Raw genomic sequence first — 15,181 nt, forward strand, 5'->3', positions numbered from 1 at the left:
CTTCTTAACACCCCCTCTAGCTGGTATTATTCTGCGTACAGATTGAATGTGACTGTAGAGTGATGATGGGCCAATTAGGAGTAGGGTCGAGTTCATTGGACCCTAAATGGCAGAAAACGGGGAAGGGAATACCTGGACTGGAAAGCTCATTTTCGTTCACGGTTGCAAAACCCTTTTCTGCTGTGTGCCCTAATGAGCACAACCCTGGTATGCCAAATATCTGCTTGCATAAAAAAAAGCTCTGTTCCAGGGAAAGGTTTGATTGGGTAATGTCTTACATTGCTGTACCCCAGGGTCGTATTCATTACTCTACACCGTAGCAACACGTTCAATAACGGAAAATGAAAACAACGTTTCTTATTGGTCAGATCCCTCCATGTTTCGCGCTGTTTGATCCTTAGTGAATGCGACTCCGTTTTGTCATTCATTCACAATATTCTAGAGAAACGTATGGCAATGCTTGAGCTATGACCAACTGTTGCTTTAGTTTGCTAAATGTGCAAGCAACAAACTTTGGACGTTATTGACTTTTGATTGACATAATGCCATAATGCTTGTCATACCATGTTATAGGTTTTACTTATGACATTACACTGATATTATGCATTATATTGTCAAGCTAAATTCACATGTCAAGGTGGAAGAAGCCAATGCTGTAAGGCAAGGTATAAAAATATATGGATGGATAACTTGATCTATATAGAGATATCGCTAGCCGTAAAAATGTACGCATGACAGTAAGTAGCTTTGGATAAAAGCGTTAGCTAAATTGCATATATTATTATAGACGGACGGATATATCATGCATTTCCACCACCCTCCTCTCAGTCCTCGTCCTCTTCTGTGAATGGGGAGAACGTCTCGTCCTCTGCCGTTTGACGTGTCGACAAGCATGAGATACTTCGTGACGTCTATTGAGTCCGAGGGGGCGTGTGCTGTGTAGTAAAACGAAAGGGCACTGCACACCGACTCTAGTTTATTCAACCCACACTGAGAGAGGTGGAACCTTATACAACCGAATCGGCCTCAGTCTGCACCCAGTGATATTCCAGATTGAGTTTGGGGTCTAATGTTATTCTGGTAGGCGAAGTGCCGGTTGGGGCCTATATGTTACTGTTTATTTATAAATAAAGCCTAGTAATACAGGCTTGACTACCTGATCTATCGGGTTGTCTCACTTCTGACGGACTGCAAATCGCGACAATTGATCATCAACGCCTGTTTTATTTGATCATTCAAGTGTTTCGAAGGATTCGAATTGAACACCTTGTCCTCGATGAGAGGACCAGTTTCCTTACCAAGTGCAAGCACGTTACACCGGGACCAGCTACTGTTGCACCCGCGGTAGACAACTTTTCAGCATCGCCACCTCTAATTGATTGTATCGTCTGCTGTATAGACCGTAGCCTACACCGCCATCATGCCTAGTATGCGACATTCGTACACCGTCACCGTGCCCGAGGAGCCGCCGGTCACCGCATTCCCCTTCCTAAAGACGGACCTGCGCAGGAAGAGTCCTACAATGTCGCGCTCAATGTTGGTGTCCACATTTGTGGGTCTTCTTATTAATCAAGCCAAGGTGAGTGCGCCTAATCGGTATGCAAGCAAAGGCATATTCAGGTAGCCGGTGTCCAAATTGTGACTGAGCGAATATATTGTCAGAACATTTTTGATATTAGTCTTATGGGCCTATTTCATATTTACATTTATCATCGGATAGATTTGTTTTAGTTACAGGCGACATTTCCATCAACAACATAAACCTCAGGAAAGGATCATGTTGGCAGCTATAGTCTACGTACTTACATAACAATGTCCCTTTACCCTGTCAGCAACAGATTAAATGTGTTATGAAATTGCTTTTAGAGCTTGAGCCCTGTAAACTACACTTTCCACGTTGGAACTTGGAATCTTGACGGGTCCGTGGCTTAGTTATTGATTTGCCAAAGCAAAAGTGGAGCAAGGCTAACTTAAATTCGGCACCCGTAGTTCGAATAGGCAAGCCTACATCCTCTCCAAAAAAAAGTTACATGTTATTTCGACACCCGTGATAATATAAAATAATAGAATTACACTTTTGTGTGGTGGAATGTTGTCATCCTACACAGGCCAATATAGGCTGACGGTTGTTGCATTGTCAACTAATGCAAACGTTTCAATCCAATAGGAATAGTTTCACATTATGTTCAAGTCATCGGGCATCTGAAAACAGTGCTCGAAACAGCTGCCTGCCTGTCAATTTACTGTAACCTCGTGCAGTTTATTTGGTTATATAATCTGCAGTTTAGCAGTTCTTACAGAGCTCAGAGCATCCTGTACACAAGCGTTTCTCAACCAGGACCCCCTGGGTTACTCTGGGAAGTAACAGCAAAAGGTTGGGAACCACGGCTCTAAGCTGAGTAGGAGTTTGTGCACCGCTGGCCGTAAATGCACATAATATAGGCCTGCTTTCTTCCGTTCCAGCTGTTCTTTTTTGGCCCTGGATGTAGGCTACACTGTACAGTACAGAGAATTAGTGACCGGGACAAATTTGTGCCTTTCCCTTCTGAAGCTCCAATGCAACATGCACTATAGTCTACTGAAAGGAGAAGAATTAGGCCGAAAGAAAAAAGATAATCTGATGTGGCACAGACTACGTTAACACTACACAGTACTTTAGTCGTTCTTGAAATAATGTATTTAAAAAATATATATATGGATAATGGCCTAAAGGCCTGTATAACATACAACATAGACAGGGGCCGTATGTAATCAAGCATCTGAGTACGATTTAGGATTAGTTTTGCTTTTAAGATCATACAGAATACGGTTACATGGACATGGGGGAACTGTTCCTAGATCAGCACACCTACTCCGAGACCTTTTATGAATACCGGCTCATTAATCCTCACATGAATAACCCTGAGGAAATGACAGGATGACCCCTAGTGGACAAACCAAAGGCTCACAGTGCCCGATAGCACCCTGTCTATCAGTCAAGTTCGACACAAAACCTCGCAATGAAACACCAAACAAACCACCATTCATAATCATTGCCATCAGTGACTGCGGCTTAGCCCTTCAAAGTCTAACGTACCGCAGTATACACTTGACCAAGAACACTGTCTTACCTCACTGTGTTCCCTGGTTGATAGAGGAAAGTCCCATCAGCACTTGTGGGTGAAGATAACCTGATTTTGCCTATTGTTACATAACCTCAACACACGTTAGGGTATCGAACACTGTTAACACCATTTGGCCTGTGTCACACTAACAATTAGGGGCGTGACGTTGTTTTACGACGTTGAACGAACACCAATAGATAAGGAATATGTCAGCCTGTGTCTCCAAGAATGTCTCGTCTTATCTGTACTGTACAGTAAGCTGTGGGTGACTGGGTGCATGGGTCCTCAGAATGGGCTGAGGGCCTAAAGATATGGATGTCCTTTACGGGGACATCGAGAGAGCAGAATGTTCCTCAGTCAGCACCATCACAGTGACAACCAACGCATAACCGTAATGCAAACATTATTGCTGCTTTGACAACATTATCAATGGTTCAAATACGTTATCAATTCTTTATCCACCACAGTTTTTAGTCTTATTGGTATGGGCAGTACAGTCCGCCTACGGTGTTGTGGCTGCTGGGTGGTGCACCATATGCCAACTTTATGTGGGTATGAGAGAGCTATGAAGCGGGTTTTGTGTGTGTGTGCGCATGCGTGTGTGCACCCAGTCACAAGTTGTTTGGCTGTGACTAGTCCTGCAAAGCAAGGTTGGAGAACACAGCGTTCTCACCACTCCTTAGACTTTCAACCTGTGCCAACCAATGGAATATCTGCCTCCTCAGAACAGATGGGACGCTAGCCAATCAGGGCCCTTTATTGTTGGACCCCCCTCCATGTTCTGAGTGAGCCACATGCCAATAGAGCTCATTCTCTACAGGCCTCTCCTCAGTAATCACTGTAACAGTGTCCCTGGCTCTGGTGCTATTTCTACCCAGGGTGAGAAACTGACTGTGCATGCGGCTCAAGCCATATGGTCCGTCTCAGCGCTAACGATGAGGAGTGGGCCCAGACACGCTCTCTGAAGGGCCATGTAAAGCAGCACTGTCTGTACTCAGTACTCACACTCCAGCTCAATGAATTTGGCCTTTAGTCAGTGCCTGCACTGCTCTACTAGTGGAAAGTGTACTCTGAGAAAGAAGTATGAGGAATTTGGTACCTGTATGGGTGTGAGAAGTGACATTGTGGTGCTACATACTGGACAGTATGTGGAGTGGTTTGGGGTGGGACAGGAGATAGTCACTGACTCACATGCATCTGACTGCTGTTTCTACTTCATTCTGTGTGTGTGTGTGTGTGTGTGTGTGTGTGTGTGTGTGTGTGTGTGTGTGTGTGTGTGTGTGTGTGTGTGTGTGTGTGCGCGCATGTTCCTTTTAGGCCTGTGTGTGCCTGACTGTTTATACTGTGCCCACATGCACGTATGATGCCACCCCTGTCAGGCGGGTGCTGCCTCCCGTAGGTGTTTCATTCGTGAGCAGATGTACCGATGCACTTTCACCAAACCCTCCACTTCAATCTGGACTAGCCTAGCTAGAACACTAGAGGAATATTTAATATTAATATGTAACATCCAAGAATTTCCAATTCCCAGAAATGTCCCTCTATTACAGCAATGTGTATTACGGGGACACACATGTAGCAGTTAGCTCAGATAAGCAACATTATCCATTAAACCTGCTTAACCCAGAACTGGTGTAACCCAGTATTCAGGGAAGATTGCGTTAACACATCGTGTGGGTGGGGGGGGTGTTGTTATGTAGCTTACTACGACTGTGATATGTGGTTGTCTCACCTAGCTATCTTAAGATGAATGCACTAACTGTAAGTTGCTCGGATAAGAGCATCAGCTAAATTATTAAAATGTTATGTTTCTGTATAGCACTATGACCTGTTGATGTAGAAAGGGATGCATGAATACATTTGATTGATTAATGTACAATTATATTAAAAGTCTATAGTTTATACAGTAAAGCAACTATATGCTTATGGCTTAACCCAGTATTCATAACCCAGTATTCAAGGAAGACCTGGTCTGTCTAGTGGGTTTCCGTAAAGTTAGACTTTGTGCACAGGGGCATTGTCGTGCTGAAACAGGAAAGGCCTTTATCCAAACTTTTGCTACAAAGCTGGAAGCACAGAATCATCTAGAATGTCATTGTATTCTGTAGCTTTAAGATTTCCCTTCACTGGAACTCAGGGGCCTAGCTCAAACCATGATAAACAGCTCCAGATCATTATTCCTCTTCCACCAAACTTTACAGTTGCCACTATGCATTTGGCCAGATAGCGTTCTCCTGACATCTGCCAAAAACCCAGATTCATCTGTCGGACTGCCAGCAGGTGAAGCGTGATTCATCACTCCAGAGAATGCGTTTCCACTGCTCCAGAGTCCAATGGCCGCGAGCTTTACACCACTCCAGCTGACGCTTGGCATTGCGCATGGTGATCTTAGGCTTGTGTGGGGCTGCTCGACCATGGAAACCCATTTCATGAAGCTCCCAACGAACAGTTCTTGTGCTGACATTGCTTTCAGAGGCAGCTTTGAACTCGGCAGTGAGTGTTGCAACCGAGGACAGACGATTTTTACGAGCTACATGCTTCAGCACTCGGCAGTGTGGCCTGAGCCGTTGTTGCTCTTAGACGTTTCCACTTCACAAACAACACTTACAGTTGACCGAGGCAGCTTTAGAAGGGCAGAAATTTGACGAACTGACTTGTTGGAAAGGTGGCATACATGACGGTGCCACGTTGAAAGTCATGGAGCTCTTCAATACGGGACGTTCTACAGCCAATGTTTGTCTATGGAGATCGCATAGCTGAAATAGCCAAATCCACTCATTTGAATGGGTGTCCACATACTTTAGGCCATGTAGTGTATGTGTGGTGACCGTATAGACACTGACATTGACACAAGTCTATAGTCTATACAGTGTAGAATTTAGGCTTATGCTTAACCCAGTATTCATATGAATGGATTGAATAGGGACAGTTAATTGCTGAATTACCCAATCATGTGTACAGCGGATCTCTCCGTACAGTAAATGTTAAATAATTGAGATCCATTCCAACATAGCAATTGTAGGGCTACTCACTCTCTAACCCATGTGTAGCACAAGTCCCTGTGAATTCTATCATGTGGGCTGCTATAAAGTTAGCACCTCAAGGGCGGCAGGTAGCCTAGCCTAGTGGTTAGAGTGTTGGGCCAGTAACCGAAAGGTTGCTAGATCGAATCCCTGAGCTGACAAGGTAAAAATCTGTCATTCTGCCCCTGAACAAGGCAGTTAACCCACTGTTCCTAGGCCATCATTGTAAATGAGAATTTGTTCTTAACTGACTTGCCTAGTTAAATAAAATAAATACAAATTAAAAAAGGGTCTGTGACATCACCATGCGATAGGTGGCGGTGTTACTTTGTGGAATGGCGACGATTAGCAGAGCAGTGGCAGATTCCTACAGTGATACTATGTCATATGTGATCAGGGTGACAACCCGTGAGTCTCTCGCACACATGCGGAATGCGGTATACGCCGCCAGACGCTGTCATATGTTCAGTATGCCGACTATTCTCATCCCAGCTCTATGTGCTTACACCGTAGTGTTACTGTAGTAATACCCTTCAGACAACGTTACACCACTCCAGTGAACATCCAACAAGTCAGTGTACACTACTGTCATCAAAGGCCATATAGTTCACGCACTGTGTATAATTAAGCAATAAGGCCCGAGGGGTTGTGGTGTATATGGCCAATATACCATGACTAAGGGCTGTTCTTACGCACAGCGCAAAGCGGAGTGCCTGGATACAGCCCTTAGACGTGGTATATTGGCAAAATACCACAAACCCCAGAGGTCCCTTATTGCTATTATAAACTGGTTACCAACGTAATTAGAGCAGTAAAAATAAACGTTTTGTCATGTACCACGGCTTTCAGCCAATCACCATTCGGGGCTCGAACTACCCAGTTTCTAATGTCCGTGTTTTCACAACAGAGTCAAATACTCCGCGGGGGTAAATAGTAATACCACCTATTTCTTTCAGTACTCAGGGTTATATTTCCTGACTCACAAGAGCAGGCTGGTGACCTCGTGTTTGGTCCCATGTTCTTGTATGTACCATAGTGTGACCTCGTGTTTGGTCCCATGTTATTGTATGTACCATAGTGTGACCTCGTGTTTGGTCCCATGTTCTTGTATGTACCATAGTGTGACCTCGTTTGGTCCCATGTTCTTGTATGTACCATAGTGTGACTGAGTGAAGAAAGATTTCTGCTCTAACCTGCGTCTCTCTTTTCTCTGCCTCAAAAGAACTCCAAGAGTCCTCAAGGCCTGGTGGGACTGAGAAACCTCGGCAACACAGTGAGTAAACCATTACTTCAAACACAAGTCTGTTTTTACACTTTCTTTATGTCTGGTCTGGTTTGTAGTGGATCTGATGTCGTCTCTCCTCTCTCTCTCTGTCCTGGTGTAGTGTTTCATGAACTCAATCCTGCAGTGTCTGAGCAACACTCCTGACCTGAGGGACTACTGTCTGAGGAACACGCACCGCACCGACCTCAACAACAACTGCAGGGCCAAGGCCGCTCTCATGGAGGGTAAGGCACACTACTGATCCAACAAGGAGCACTTTACTTAAGCCTGAGTGTAAAGTGCATTGTTAGAATAACATTGGGACGTTACCAGCTGTCAAATTCTGAGAAGGTTGGAAGTGGGCCAGTGTGGACTATTTGGTAATAAAACATAATAATAATCTGTTATTTCCCTTAGGACAACATTGTGTAAAGAAGCACTAACTATGATTATGCAGCATAATTATCATCCTAAGAATATTTCCAGAACCACCTGGGGACACTATAATACTGACCTCTAATGTGTAACATAACCTCATTGCTTAATACTTGGACAGATTGTGTCATAAATTCATTTGAAATTTACAGGAGCTATTCTGCGCAAACACACACACACACACACACACACACGGTTTGGAAATTATTAACATTTGATCAGTAGCTAACGTCTGTCTTCTACCTGATTGTTATTCTTCACATGGCTCCTCTCCCCTGCAAAGTGACCTCTGCTTCACAGTACAAGGGCTCTAAAAGTGGTCTCATTTTCTTTCCCCTGTCTCTCTCTCGCTCGGTCTCCCCGTCTCTCTCTCTTACTCTCTCACACACACAGAGTTTGCCAAACTCACTCAGACCCTATGGACGTCAGTCAGCAGCGAGGCCATCAGTCCCTCAGACTTCAAGACCCAGATCCAGAGATACGCGCCCAAATTTGTGGGATACAAGTAGGTTAATTCAGAAAAGGGCTGTAGTCTGTTCTTGTAATTTATATTTCTATGGTCATACGTGTGCCGCGAGAGCGCGAGTTCATAAATTAGTGTTGGCTATTAAAAACGGCATCTCGCTCTCTCTCCCTTTCCCAGTAAGGCAATAATGTCTGTTAATATCTTTAATTTTCATTTCTTATTTTGTGGTTGAAAAAAAAGGAAGCTTTTGAAATGTCTCTCTCTCCTCTAGTCAGCAGGACGCTCAGGAGTTCCTGCGTTTCCTATTGGACGGCCTCCACAACGAGGTCAACCGGGTCACAGTGCGGCCCAGGCTCCCGGCCGAGGACATTGACCACCTCTCGTAAGTTTCACCTCCTGTAGCACCAACCCAGGGACATGTTCAGTAGTTTTAACCATTTTGAAAAGGAAAATCAGCGTTTCTTAGTGGACAAGCCTGGTAGTCCCTTACCTTTTCAATCCGTTTTCTTCTGTTTGGTGCCTACCCACTTGGCCCAGACATAAATTCAACGTCTATTCCAAGTTGGTTCTACGGCATTTCATGGAAACAATGTTGATTCAAACAGTGTGTGCCCAGTAGATAATGAACCTGACCTGTTCTCCTCGGATTAGACATGCCTAGACCTGCCTCATGACATTCAGGCAGTTAACTGCCTTTGTAATGAGTCATGTTTTATTGGTTAAAGATATTCTCTGGTACTTTTGAATAGTTTTTAGCCAGTAGTTCTGAAAGTAGTGCACGAGCCAAAAGTGGTCCCTGATAATTGTACACTACTTCACAAATGTGTGGATATGTGCACCACGTCATTGCTCTCTACTGTGTGCATCTTGCTAGTTCTCACTCAAATGGCGAGAGGCTGTAACTAGAATTGCTAGGGCCCACGTCGGGGCAAATGGCATAGGACAGCCTCCAGAAAACAGTTGCTTTCAAACTAGGTCCTTCGTGGCTGATTGAAGTAAGTCAGTAATTCTGTTAACAGAGTATGCATGCATGAACTACACATTGCCACATACAGCCCAAAGCTGCAGGTTTCAAAAATACTTACTAGTCAGCAAAGTACCAGAGCATGTCTTTAAGTGCTTTTTTTACCAAGACTGGGTGCCCCAGTTTAAACCAACCTGGTATCTGTATTAAAGAGGAGTGTGTCTGTTGGAGAGGACAGCTTGTTTGATTGTAAACTCACTTGGGATCTGTGTTAGAGGACCCTACGAGCACATTTGGTTCCTTGGAAGTTGTGGGAATGTACGTGTTTGGTTTCCCATTGGTGCAGTGGCTTCCTGACAGGGGGAATCTTTTTTTTTTTTTTTTTTTTAGTGAACATTTTACCTGTTCTGGGAACATCCATTTTTAGGTTTCAGGTTCTGATAATGTTTTGCTATGATTCCCTGAAAGTTTTCCAGGAAGGTTTTCTTAACGTTCTGAGAATGGAAATGATGGAAGGTAATGAAATAACATTCTGAGAACATGTGTCAATCAGACTTTTAATAACACTGCTCGCTTCATTTGGGTTAACGGTTTTGAGCTCCAAGCACTGATTAGGACACATGGAAATGAATTTGCTTAGGCATTAACCTATGATCTTCTGTTCTCTATCCATGGAATTAGTCCACTACGCCACCAGGATGGAGCTAGCATGCAGTGTTTGTTTTTTTTACAAGTACAATGCTGTTCATTGTAGTCCATTCAAACGGACCCTATTTCAAACTAAACACACAGAGTCATTAATATCACCTGAATACACTTAACAAGAAGAGGATCTGTTTTTTTTTTGTGACACAGAACAGAATGTATATGTTTTTCAATAACATTATGAAAATGTAAATGAAATGTAGCCATGTTTGAACTTATGGGAAACGTTCTGTTAAAGTAATGAAATACCACAAAAATACTGGGGGGGGTTCAAGTTCCCTTAATGTTCTGAGGATCTTCCAAAAGCCAAGCAACTATCCTGCACCATTCCCAGAAAGTTGTGGGAAGGTTGTATGCAAAATAACCATAGGACAACCACACTCTAACCTAGCTCTAAGAAACATATGGTTCTCAGACCGTTATGTGCTACTATGTTCTAGAGGACAGGTTGTTTGACCGTAAACTGACCTGGGATCTGTATTAGAGAGGAATGTGTCTGTTCTACAGGACAGCTTGTTTAACGTAAATTGACCCAGGATATATGTTAGAGTGAGTGTGTGTCTGTTCTAGAGGACAACTTGTTTGACTGTAAACTCACCTGGGATCTGTGTTTGTCTCCTCCACAGTGACAATGAGAAAGGGAAGAAAATGTGGAACAAATACCTAGAGAGAGAGGACAGCAAAGTGGTCGGTGAGTGACTGAGAAAAAGTGTGTATTACGTGTGTGTGTGTGTAATGTCATATGTGTATAATCGTGTATCTGTTTCTCTGTGTAGATCTGTTTGTTGGCCAGCTGAAGAGCTCTCTGACCTGCAGTGAGTGTGGTTACTGCTCCACAGTGTTCGATCCATTCTGGGACTTGTCACTACCCATCGCTAAGGTCAGTGTACACACTCAGACATGCAAGCAGGCATGGGCACAGACTCGTACATACACACACACACACAAAGAAACAGTGAAAGCTGTGTCTGACTGAGGGTGTTGGTGTCCGCAGAAAGGTTCAGGGGAGGTGAGTCTGACAGACTGCATGCGATTCTTCACCAAAGAAGATGTACTGGATGGAGATGAAAAACCGGTAAGGGACTACTGTGCTTGGTGTGTGTGTGTGTGAGTGAGTGTGTGAGTGAGTGAGTGAGTGAGTGAGACTGTGAGTTTCTACATGTAATAACCAAGCCCTCTCTTCCTCTCCTCTAGACATGCTGCAGGTGTAAAGCCAGAAGGAAATGCACGAAGAAGTTCACCATCCAGAAGTTCCCCCAGATCCTTGTGCTTCGTATCCTTTCTACTACGTCATATTGGCCTCCCCAACATTGGTTTCCCCCAACAATTTAAATGACTCTCAATCTTGTAGTAGTACAACTTCATAGGATGTAGAAGAGTTAGTAATAACACAGTATAACCAGAGCTAGAATTAATTGTTTCTAATTAACTAATTCTAGGAACTTTGCAGGCAAAATCATTGTAATGTTATGTTTCAAACAGTGTAATGAATGTCTATGGTTCTGGGGTTAACCCAGTAGCCGGCTGAGCTACGGAAGCCAGGTATAGCTCAATGCTACTTCAATGTCTATATATGCTGCTATGCTATCAATTGCTGTCTGTTCTACCATGCTATCAATAGCTACTGTATCTATGCTACTGTGCTCGAGCTGTACATGTGCTTGACCTTGACGGAGCCTGTCTCCCAGACCTCAAGCGCTTCTCAGAGAACCGCATCCGAACCAGTAAACTCTCTACCTATGTCAACTTCCCCCTCAAAGAGCTGGACATGAGGGAATTTGCCTCAGAGAACAGCAGTAAGTAGTACCCACACACACACGCAACAAGATCTGTAAATAGGCTAGCACTCTGTCTCCAGCTACTTTAATATTTTTAGAATTGCTTTTAGTGCCATTTCTTGATTATTGAGTGGACTAATATAAGCACTGGCTCGACTGACTAGATCAACTGGCTTCATTGAACTCAGGGCACATACAGTACACACACCCACACACACACAGTTCAACTGACTTGCTTTATAGTCTATAGATTTGCCATCCTCTTTGTAAATCAGGCTTAAAACAGGCATTGTCTTTCAATAATGATAGGGTGTCTGTTGAAACTGAATGAAGGCCTCTGATGTCAATGACATAACACGTGTGTGTGTGTGTGTGTGTGTGTGTGTGTGTAGTGAATGCAGTGTATGATCTCTATGCGGTGTCCAACCACTCTGGGAACACACTGGGTGGCCACTACACAGCCTACTGCAGGAACCCAGCCCTGGGGGGGTGGTACAGCTACAATGACTCCAGGTATGTAATGACGCCATGATGCACTCTCCATCCTATATAACCACCTAACATTATCATACCATCACTAAGGTGTACATTTTACTATTCGGAGTCAATGGCTCTGTTTTTAATGGCTCTGTTTTGTGTCTGTATCTATCTATATTTCTTTATCTCTGTGTCTATAACAATGCTCTAACTAACACACACTTGTTCTCTGCGTCCTCCCTACAGGGTGAGCCCCATGTCGTCCAGCCAGGTCCGCAGCAGTGATGCCTACGTGCTCTTCTACGAGCTGGCCTCCTCGTCTCATTCACGCCTGTGAAGCTACATGTCATGGACATATAGGCTACGTAAAGCCTGGCACCCTGGTCATACGGCTAATATATGGACTACATAGATCTACACAGCGCCTGGATCCTATGCAACGAGCCTAAAAAGCCTGTGCCTGGTCTGATAGTTGACTTTTGAGCCTTGCTCTGTATATATGTATACAGTAGCCCTTGGCACCATGGATTCAGCTACAACACATAGGCTGCACTGCCAGGATACAGATATTGAGTTGAGGTTCAACCATAGCGGTTCTCCCGGGGACGTTGGGAAGAGTGGGTGTGTGCGTGCGCAGTCGCCATGCCGACGGTGAAAATATTTTTGTATATTTTTTTGATGCACTACAACGAGGTCTCTAAGACCCTAAGCCGGATTTTCGTCATTCACTTCAAGGTCACCACTGAGACATGAAAGATTATCACTTGACCTTCCGTTCTGTAAATGATTCTATTTAAACAAACGTCACCATATTTGTGACTTTAGAGATGGATGACTGTCTAGCACCATCTGGGGTAGAGCGAGGTCAGTGTTTGTATGTACAGTTGTAAAAGGCTTAAACATAACTAGGAATGACTTCAAACAGTATTTGACCTGGGTTCCTATACTATTTCCTATACTATTTGAAACTCTTTCTACTTTGAGGTATTGCTTAAGCCTGCCTGGGGTGCCAGGCTTGCAGGGTTTGCAGAGCACGTTTGTGACTTCATTTGTTCCATTGCAACAGGAGAGCTTAATAAAGCACAGCTAAAGTATTTGTAATGATTTTAAATAGTATTTGAACCCAGGGTCATATTTATTAGTGTAAATAATAAAGATGGGTTTTTTGCTACAAAAACTAGAGTTTGTTATTAGACAAATTCGGCTAATCCCTAACCCATTTGGTCTGCATTTGTCCGTTTGGTGTCTACGACCCTGATCTGTTCAAAACAAGGACTCAAAATGGTGTAATTTTCTATCTGATATTCAAACACACCTGTACAGTAAATGGCTTTGATTAAAATAGTAATCTTCTCCACCTGTGCCAACTATGAACTCCTAAAGGGACAGTTTTCCTAAAGGGAACACTTTTTTCAACTAGTCTCTGCTAACAAATGCTAGCATTTTTTTAAACAGAAACCAATGTAGGTTAATCTTCTCCATTAAGCATGTTTTACATTTCATGTCCAAATGATCTATATAAATGGATTTTGTTGCCCAGTTAACCATGACTTTAAACAATTCAGAGTATTAAGGGCCCATTCCTTAATGCAGAAAACAACACAACGGCAGCCCGTCACTTGGTTTGCTAGAGCTAAGCTAAGAGATGGGGTTGGGGGGGGTTGTTACCACTTTCCATTATGGAGATGTGGATGTCTAATCAGATTGCATTTTTCAGCAAAATGAATGGCAATAATTAATTTGGATGTCTTGTGCACCTGCCCCCCTAAATGTCTAAATGCCCAAGGCCTGTGTTGATAAAATGTCTCACAGTAGGATTGCTGATCAAGAACTAGGTCCCACCTGTCCATACAATCTTATTCATTGTGATATTATAAAGCAAAATACTGATCCTAGACCAGAACTCCTACTCTGAGACTATTTGTGAATACGGGCCATGAGGTCAGTCCTGATCCACTGGGGGGTGGTCTCCCCACTAACATACTCCCATGGGAGATTGTGTGTGAGTCCAAGTCTAAATCTTCTCAGTAGCAGCAGCTTGGCCCAAACACAGTGGATAGTTGTAGTTTTGCGTGGGGCTAATTTGGAGGTAACCTGCCTGCTGCCTTTCTTCGTGCTCTCTTTCTACAGCTCTCTCTACTCTCTGTCTCTCCCTCTGAACTCTCTCGTTCTCTTCTCTCTCCCTCAGCCTGCCTCTACATCTAGGTCAGTCACCCCATTTCTCTCCTCAGTGACCTCTGGCTGGAGACTAATCCTTATGTCACTGATCTTGTTAATGTGGGTATTAAAGAGAGAGAGGGTGTGTGTGGGTGCATGTACAGTGGGGCAAAAAAAGCATTTAGTCAACCACCAATTGTGCAAGTTCTCCCACTTAAAGATGAGAGGCCTGTAATTTATCATAGATACACTTCAACTATGACAGACAAAATGAGAAGAAAAAAAATCCAGAAAATCACATTGTAGGATTTTTAACTCCCGGCCAACATAACTATACAAAATGCAGTAATGTGCACGAAAATCGTCCCCAGTGATAAAACGCAGTGCTGAATGATAGACTGAATCTAAAGGTTTTAAAGCGGAGGCTGCCGCATGCATGTAGATTATATCACCATATTAAAGTACTGGTGAGAAGCATGGCTTGAACAGATCTTCCTTCTACTTTTCAAAGTGAGGCAGGATTTATTTCTCGGTGCTCCCTCTCCGGTGCTCCCTCTCCGGTGCTCCCTTGTCCCAACCTCTGTCTCTTCTGCTTCCACTCATCTTCCTTTTCTCAAGGCTGGTGAGTGCAGCTTAGATGCTTTAGTTGAACAGGGTGCTGTGTTGGATTAATACCCCAGAGTCTAAATTGAATTAGCATAGGACAAAAATCGCCATCGTGTTTAGAAAGCAGCTGTTCAGAGCCGGATTCATTTTTTTTATGGGCTGCTCGCTTAGCGGCAGAGTGGACGAGAAAGAGGCAAAGAGA

The 15,181-nt window shown here is 43.7% G+C and overlaps 1 protein-coding gene across 4 annotated transcripts in view; it reads left to right on the top strand.

Moving 5' to 3' along the window:
* Positions 1-13,571, top strand: part of LOC118390944 (ubiquitin carboxyl-terminal hydrolase 2-like) — a 37,077-nt gene extending 23,506 nt beyond the window's left edge. For 3 of the 4 annotated variants that reach the window (XM_035781804.2, XM_035781805.2, XM_035781806.2), the window contains 11 exons: positions 7,350-7,400; positions 7,513-7,636; positions 8,220-8,331; positions 8,564-8,674; positions 10,588-10,652; positions 10,738-10,841; positions 10,956-11,036; positions 11,156-11,234; positions 11,650-11,757; positions 12,132-12,252; positions 12,463-13,571. In XM_035781804.2, coding sequence (XP_035637697.1) covers positions 7,350-7,400; positions 7,513-7,636; positions 8,220-8,331; positions 8,564-8,674; positions 10,588-10,652; positions 10,738-10,841; positions 10,956-11,036; positions 11,156-11,234; positions 11,650-11,757; positions 12,132-12,252; positions 12,463-12,553 — 1,047 coding nt within the window. In that variant the 3' untranslated portion in view covers positions 12,554-13,571. Of the gene's footprint in view, positions 1-871; positions 1,580-7,349; positions 7,401-7,512; positions 7,637-8,219; positions 8,332-8,563; positions 8,675-10,587; positions 10,653-10,737; positions 10,842-10,955; positions 11,037-11,155; positions 11,235-11,649; positions 11,758-12,131; positions 12,253-12,462 lie in introns of those variants that run through there. The other variant, XM_035781807.2, reaches the window with a different exon arrangement.
* Positions 13,572-15,181: the final 1,610 nt, after the last annotated feature.

Source organism: Oncorhynchus keta, chromosome 12 (genome assembly GCF_023373465.1).
Source record: "Oncorhynchus keta strain PuntledgeMale-10-30-2019 chromosome 12, Oket_V2, whole genome shotgun sequence".
Taxonomy (NCBI): domain Eukaryota; kingdom Metazoa; phylum Chordata; class Actinopteri; order Salmoniformes; family Salmonidae; genus Oncorhynchus; species Oncorhynchus keta.